The sequence below is a fragment of the Catharus ustulatus genome, chromosome 1 (genome assembly GCF_009819885.2).
Source record: "Catharus ustulatus isolate bCatUst1 chromosome 1, bCatUst1.pri.v2, whole genome shotgun sequence".
In the NCBI taxonomy this organism is placed as follows: Eukaryota; Metazoa; Chordata; class Aves; order Passeriformes; family Turdidae; genus Catharus; species Catharus ustulatus.
In genome coordinates this window covers 18276030-18284200 of record NC_046221.1, presented here as the reverse complement: position 1 = coordinate 18284200, position 8171 = coordinate 18276030, and the positions used below count along the sequence as shown (strand labels likewise).

Sequence of the window (8171 nt, the reverse complement as noted above, 5' to 3'; positions counted from 1 at the left end):
TTGTTCTAAAGATATCAACTTTTTGGCTGGCTCTGGCAGGTAAGCGAGGACATTTTGGCTTTGATTCATATCTGATATACTTCTTACATTTCAGCTTCGAAAGCAAAAATGTTGGATATATATTTAGTCTGTAAATTTTTATTGAAAGGTTTCCAATATTGCATGCAATAAACTGTTGTGTTTTATCCAGAGGAAAAAAGATGTATGTGAAAAACTTTCCCATAAATATCCACATTACTTTGTATGAAGTATTTGAGCATCTTTTCTCCAATGTGCAACTGAGTGAGTCATAATACGGTCCCCATTTAAAGAAAATGAAATTTCATATTGTGTAACTGGTAGCACAGACTGAAGATAGGAAGTATATTCCTAAACATTGGTACAAAATACAAGGCTCCAAAGAAACAACTATTTTTGACATTGCAGTATATTGCAAGTGATCCTCTTGTTCTGTCTTTTTAATTAATGTAAATGGAGTGAGGAAAAGAAACTTTTCAGAATATCCAAGTAAAGGGTTTTCTGTTTGTTTGGTTTATGTTTGTCTGCTTTTAAAGTTCTACAATCTGCTTGCATTACTAACACTGTCCTGAAGACACTTGGGGTGGTGGGATGGAATCCAGAATTGTTTTAAAGTATCATGTTGAACTTACATATGTCAATACCTTTTTCCCCATTTTGCTAGGAATGACTGTGTAAACATTTGATCATAGTGCAAGCTGGTGTTTCTTGGTCAGCATGCCTGTCAGAATGGAATCACAACACAGTGTTTACAGATCACATCATCGCCCCTGCACAAAGGCTTAGATACGACTTTATTTATACCGCAGCCAAGGCTAGGAGACATGGCTTAATTTTGAAGTGCTACAGGCACTTTAATAAACCAATTATCAATGATCTTGATGAGAGCCGCATTTCAGACCGCGTGTGTCCTGTTAAAATGCGCTGGTTTATATCACACATCTCGGCATGCGTGCACTGCACTGCCCACAGCGGGACTGCAGGTGGACAAACAGCAGCTCGTGCCCGCGCTGTCCAACCCGAATGGATATAATCAACGTTACCCCTGCGGAGCGGCGGAGCAGGAGCCGTGACACGGCCAGACGTAGGCAGGGCAGGGGCGGTGCTCGCTGACGTGCGGGGCCCCGCCCGCTCCGCGCTCCCGCAGCTTCCAGAAGGGCCGGAGCCCGCGGGGGGGCCGGGCCCGTGGCGCAGTCGGAATTGCCGCGGCCGCGGGGCCCGGGCGGGGCGGGGCGGGCGGTGATGCCCTTGTTTATTTTTACCCGGGCGGTTCATCCTCCTCGGCAGCCCCAGCGCGGCCCCCGCTGCCGCTCCCCGCCCCAGCTCCGACGGCGGCGCCGCCTATAAAGCGCCGCCCGCGGGGAGCCGAGGATGCAGCTCTACAGCTCCGTGATCACCCACTACCCGGCGGCCGCCACCGCAGCAGCCGCCGCGGCCTCGCCGAGCTCCGCCGCCGTCTTCAAGGTCTCCTTATCGCCGGGACCCTCCTCCGCGGAGGCACCGAGCGCCGCCGACGTCGCGGGCCCGAACGCGGCCGCCGAGAGCTCGGGCAAGGACAGCTTCGTTGCCGCGGGGGGCAGCAGCAGCGCCGCCGCCATGCCCGCCTTCTCGTCCTGCCTGGAGGTGATGCCGAGCGGCCCCGCGGCGGGCCCGGCCGGGCGGCCGGCGGGCGGCCCGCAGTTCAGCTCCTGCGCTCAGGTCACCGTCAGCCGCCGCCGGCCGCTGGAGCGCATCGTGCCCATCCGCATCGTGCAGCGCTCCGAGGCCGCCGCGGAGCTGGTGCCGAGCTCGCCGCGCGGCCGCGCCTGGCTGGAGGGCATCCTGGAGAGCGTGCGGCAGGCCGGGGGCGACGGCGAGGCCGCCGCCGAGGAGCCCAGCAACCGCAGCCTGCGGCTCAGCGAGCACTGCCAGGCGCTGCAGGCGGCGGCCGCCGGCGCCCAGCCCGGGCTGGTTCCCGGGTGCGGCCCCGCGGAGCGGAGCGGGGGCCCCGCGCAGCCCGGCGGCCCCGCGCACGGCCAGGAGGAGGAGGAGGAGGCGGCGGGGCCCGACGTGCGGCGGGGGCCCGGCGGCAGAGCGGAGCGCAGCGAGAAGCTGGCGCTGTACCTGGCCGAGGTGGAGAAGCAAGACAAGTACCTGCGGCAGAAGGGCCGGTTCCGCTTCCACATCATCCCCGACGGGAACTGCCTGTACCGCGCCGTCTGCAAGGCGGTGTACGGGGACCAGCGGCTGCACGGCGAGCTCCGCGAGCAGACCGTGCACTACATCGCCGACCACCTGGACCACTTCAACCCCATCATCGAGGGCGACGTGGGAGAGTTCCTCATCGGTGCCGCCCAGGACGGGGCCTGGGCCGGCTACCCGGAGCTGCTGGCCATGGGGCAGATGCTGAACGTGAACATCCACCTGACCACGGGCGGCCGGCCCGAGAGCCCCACCGTTTCCACCATGGTTCACTACCTGGGGCCCGAGGACCCGACGCGGCCCAGTATCTGGCTGAGCTGGCTTAGCAATGGGCACTACGATGCTGTGCTGGACCGCGTGTGCCCCAACCCCGAGTACGAGGCGTGGTGCAGACAGACTCAGGTACAGCGCAGGCGGGACGAGGAGCTGGCCAAGTCCATGGCAGTGTCCTTGTCCAAGATGTACATTGAGCAGAACGCCTGCTCCTGAGAGCGCCTGGGCCGCAGGCTGGGAGCTTTGCTGCAGGGACTGACAGGAGGTGTGCTGGCTGTGATGGTGATGCCTTAATCCTTAATGAAGCAGCAGCACCCCAGACTGAGAAGGACTGTAGGTTGTGGGGGGATAAATGCAGACGTATTTGTAATATTCTGTTGTAAAAACTTAGCCTCGGGTTATTTGCAAGCAGATTTCTCCGTGTATGTTTGTCTCCCCTCCCCGCTGTCTATTTTCTATAAGAATGTATTTTTTGCACACTATTTTTAAACTGTTACCTCCATCTTCTACATCTTACATTAGTATCTGGCTTTCAGCTGTACAGCCAAAAACGTTTGTAAACAGTTTTTGTAAATAAGGCTTATGATGTAACAGCTATTTTTTGCTGTGTTTTTTACCCATAAACCTTATATTTTTACCAAATGAAGTTGATGTCAAACTGTTCCCCCCCCCCCCCCCCCCCGAGTTGATAAAAATATTGTGGGTATTTTCTTGCAAAATTAAAATAATGGCTTTTGTAAAAGTGCAGCAAAGTGAGAACAGACTGCTTTTTGGACCAGTTGCTTTCTCTGCCTGCAGCACAGAACAGGTCCTTTGAGCCAGTTGGAATGCAGATACACGTGAACAGTGCAGGGAGCAATTGACTCTTCTGTTTTTAATTACTGTTTTGAGTAAACTGGCCTCTTGTTGCCTGGTTGGCTCACCCCCTGCTCCATTTATATTATTTATCTATAATAACAGAACATTAACTTACAATAGAATGTTGTGACTAGATAATAGTCTCCTGCTTTGGCAGTAATTGCCTTGGCTGCACCTCAGTGTTTGTGTTCTTGTTTCTGGGGTTATGGTGTCTTTTGTATAAGCCCTGCTTTTTTGGCACTGGTGTTTCACCAACAAATCATTATCTGATCACAACATTTTATTCACGTGACTTTATTTTCTAATCAAGAGATCAGGAATGGTATTTGCGTTATGGTTTAAAAGAAAAAAAAGTACTTAAATTGAGGTTTGTATGGTTTGCTGGGTCAAACATTTAAATGTTTCCAATCTGGATTCTGTCTCTTCTACTTTCTGATTAACTTGTTAGATATATTTATTAAGTAATGCAGTTTGTACTTTTTTATTTTGTAATATATTGTGATTTTGGAATTTATACTGTATTTGTATAATAGGAATATTCACAGCTAAAATGGAATGAATAAAGAATATAATTTTACTTGTGCTCTTCTTTTCTACCCTGTGCATTCCTGGTGTGGGGAAGAATTGCAGGTGGGTTCACAGGATCTTTTATTTAGTTTCTCTGCCTTAGTCTTACCTATTAAGAGGTGGGAAGAAGGGACACAGTACTTCACAAATGTGAACCACTGATAATTCTGGTGTCTGTCAATTTGTGAAAGAAAGAAATGGAAGCATTTAAGGACAATTGAATATCTGTAATTATTTTCTTACTGCAAGAGATCATAGTGTATCTGTTTGCTAGTGAGAAACAATTTTCTACATTAATGTGCTTTAGAAGTGGCGTTCTCAAGCATGGTTTATGAGCTGGTGACACCAGGTTGGTGGTGAGCCAGCTCTCTGCTGGACTGTAAACACTTGGGTTTGGACATTGGTCTTTGGGAACCTCAGTTCTGCAGTTAGCCCCAAACTTGCTTGAGGTTTGTCCTGTCAGTAGTGGTACCTTGGCACCCTCTTGCTACTCAAATAGAAGTGATATCATAGGGAGATACGGCTTTTTACTCCCCTCACCAGGTGGAAATGCCTTGCAAGTAGTTAAAAAATTTATTTACAAATGTGCACGTGTGTTTACATGATTTCAACATGTGTTGAAATCAGTCCCTGATCTCAAAATAGTAAAACGCCCCATCCTTAAACAACAGAAGGGTACTGGGTTAAAGTTAGGATTAAAGAGTAACTAAACAGATGAAATGCATCAGTCTTAGTTGAGCGCATGTGATGAAGAGCTGCAGGACTGTAGTATATATTTGTTACTGGTTTATGTAGTACGGAGAGTAGATTTAAATATTACATTATTTTCAAAATATTGGTAAATACAATACTTTTCCTGTTCTTACAAACAGTTGTGCTTCTTCTTTAAAGTGCACACAGCAGTTGTAAAACCCCAGTCTTTCTAGTCCTTAACGCACAAATCTTTGGAAAGCTGAGTTTTGAGGTGAGAGCACAGCAAAGATGCAGTCATGGATGTGTTCATAAGGAACACAGGTAGTTCATGGGAAAAATGGCTACTCATGTGACTCAAAGTGAAAGTATTAATACAGCATCCCTAAAAATCAGTGATGTGTTGACTGATTAAAAATATTGTATCCAGGCTTCTCAGGTTTTGGGTTGGATGTGATTAATTCATTCAAAGTTGTGCTGATTCCCAAACTTTTATAAGAACCCCATATGCATGAAGTCTTCCAAAGTTACTGTTTTCAGCTCTATCATGAATTGTGATCACGAACTTTGTGTTTTGCAACACAAAGCTTAGAAATGCTCAGTAAGCTAAGCGAAAAGGATTAGTACTGCATTGTGTTCACTCAGTGCGATAAAAATGATACTAAAATACCACAAATAAATAAAGTAGTGTTAAAAACCAGCCATGCAGGACCCTGGGATGGGTTCCCACAGTTCCTCAGCAGTTTATCTACTGCATGAGTCACGGGGCATGCAGATAACTTTAAGGAATTTGAAAAAACTAGGTTACTTGTTGAACTAGTTTGCAAAGACATTGAGGGTGTCTTGCTAAAGCGTGTAACAAGGCGCTTGTTTTTGCAGCTTGCATTACATACTATGTCTAAAAGGGAGTTGCAGAAATGGAATTTCAGATGTTTTGGACACATAGAAAGTTTTGGGTTTTTTAAAAAATACTCTGGTTCAACTGAGACACTAGGTTCAGATGCAAGCTAGTGGTGTTTTGCTTGAACACGGGTAGAGGCAATTTCATGGACAAATTTTATGTAAGCAGTGATCCTAATTTGGACAGAGATTTACAAAACTGCTTGTAACGCTACTCTTGCCCCCAGCAAAAGCAGAGGTAGATGCAAGTTTTCCTTCACTATCCTCTGTTCAATAATTCCAGTAACAAGGGAAGGACAGATATTGTCCTGGATCATAATTTTAGTGCCTGATTATTGTAACCTTGGCTAATCACTTGCATGACCCAGCTAATCCTTGGACCTGTCTGGGGATTTTGGTCAACAGACTTTTTATTATTGACAATAAGTCAGAAAAAGAGCTTGATCTTCAATATGCCACTTGTATGGTTCTATAAATCAGGTAGAAAATGCTTTAATTCTAAACTGAGCTAATGTGAACTTCAGTCTGTGGGAGCATAAACTTTGTGATGCCATCTTTGCTTGTATTTTATAACACAATTGCTAATTAGTTGACATGTTGAATGCTGCATTCCAGGAGTTCCTCAGGTTGCCAAGACTATGACATTCTGTCACTAAATGTGCAAGGGATGTGTTAAAATTGTCATGTGTGTTGAACAGACTGTTACACAAAGCAAGGTTTGCAAGAACTGAATTGACTTGCAATGAAGGAATCCCAAAATAAGGGTGGTGGGCAAGTAGGAAGGGGAAGATTTATGTAAGTATCACTGTTTTCCATCTCAGTCAAAGACTTGCTCTTCAGAAAGTTTAGTGGATGATGCTTTGTGCTTAGGAACTTTCTTAGGACACATATACGTTGTCTAGTGCCAGCTACTCCAGTTTGTCCTGTTGTATTTGGCTGATACATTATGTGTGTGCAAGATAAATCTTTTACATGAATGCCACTTGTAAATAAGGTGTTTCACTACTTCTTATGCATGTACAAAATCACCTGAATACAAATATTTCTACTGTCTGCTTTTGCTTTTATGATGTCGGAATTACTTGGTAGGATTTTTGAGGGTAAAATTTCAATTTTGTTTTAGTGATTTGTCAGTGTGTTAATGCATAGCTTCTGAATCCAAGCAGAAGATGATGGCATATCTCACAACAGAGACAAGTACCTGGGCATAACTGTTTTTTGCTTATAATTTGCTTATACTGTTCTATATTTATTCAACAGTTTATTGAGATACAGTGGTAAGTGTTCCTAGAATGTTGGTGAAAAATGGTGTGAAATGAAAAAAATTCCTGAGCCTCAGTGTTAAAAAGATTGTCCCATTTCAGAATTGCATGGTTGTGTGAAAATACGCAGCATACAGTGAGATAGTGAGTTACTGTTAAGACATCAGGTCTGCCAAATGCGATTGTGTAGTCATCAGAACTTTTTAAAGAAGCAGAAAAATTTAAACTTTGAATTTTTACTAACAAACAGGCTGATTTGTAACGTGTACATATGTGTTTCAGTTGAAGAAAAAAGCGGCTTTCATATTTCCTGTTCAGTTTTAATTTATAATCTGTCTTTTTTAATAGCAAGTTTTACACTATTAATGGGTAAAAAGGTACAACAATGCAGTAATATATACTTCAGCCATTTTTTCCTCGAATTAGTATTTAAAAATCTGTTTATGCAAGGAAACTTGTACACGATATTCAGACTGCAAATCAATGGAAATAAACCACTGTCACATTCCAGGTTTCTGTGGCATGAGTGGTTATTACTCCATCTTCTCATAAATTTGTCCTAATTACATATTATTTTCACAGGTACAAAGATCCAGCATTTTTCCTGCATAAAACTTCTATTTTTGCTGATTGAAAGCTTCATTTTCCTGCTGTTACTAACTAACTAACTGACTAATTAACTAACTAATATATCTGGGCAAGAAAATAATGATTTCAGATCTCTGGGTGTGATTTGGAATTTGGTAAAGTCTGTCAATTTAACCCAATGTCACTAAATGCAATATTTCTTCCCATTGCTGATGCTGTACTCAAGTTTAGATGTGTGCTTTTAGAAATAACATGATCATTGGAACTCCAGCTGAGCTTCTTTTGATATTTTTTAGGGAGAGCCTGTGGTCAAAATGTACTCCCTTTGTAAATAAACATACCAGAATGTTTTATATCTAAATTGTCTCTCTTCCATATGACTTAAAGATTGACCAAGCAATTACGCAGTTAACGAACGTGTTTATATGATTTGTTTGCTTTCCTGACAAACTTCAGCTCCACTGGAGTAGGTTACTCACAGGGACTGACCTTGCCTTTTGTGGTTTAAGGTAGGAGCATTGATAAAATTATTGTCTCAGTAATTGCTAACACAATTCCTATGATTTCCGCAAACACTGTCTGCAATTAAAAAATTTCTTTTAGTGGTTGTTTTTGTTGATTGTCAATCATAATGCCTATTCAGGATTAACCTTAGGAAGTAGTTATGCTGTAAACCAAAATCTAATTAAATAGGACATTTGAGTGAGTTTAGGAGTTGACAGCTGTTTTGCTGTTTATATATAATCAAGGGAAAGGTGGTGCCCAAAATGAAGTGGTTGTGAAAGGACTTGTTTTGCTCTGAATGATGGTTATGTCAGCTTATAGATCAGCATT

The 8171-nt window shown here is 44.5% G+C and overlaps 1 protein-coding gene across 1 annotated transcript; it reads left to right on the top strand.

Annotated features, from left to right (window-relative positions):
- The first annotated feature begins 1236 nt into the window (after nucleotides 1–1236).
- OTUD1 (OTU deubiquitinase 1) lies at nucleotides 1237–7698 on the top strand. Its single transcript, XM_033079037.2, has one exon. The coding sequence runs from the start codon at nucleotides 1390–1392 to the stop codon at nucleotides 2686–2688; it is 1299 nt and encodes a 432-aa protein (XP_032934928.1). The 5' UTR covers nucleotides 1237–1389; the 3' UTR covers nucleotides 2689–7698.
- The last annotated feature ends 473 nt before the right edge of the window (nucleotides 7699–8171 follow it).

Excerpts from the sequence above, each read along its gene's own strand:
- OTUD1 (XM_033079037.2), top strand. The coding sequence starts at position 1,390 with ATGCAGCTCTACAGCTCCGTGATCACCCACTACCCGGCGGCCGCCACC.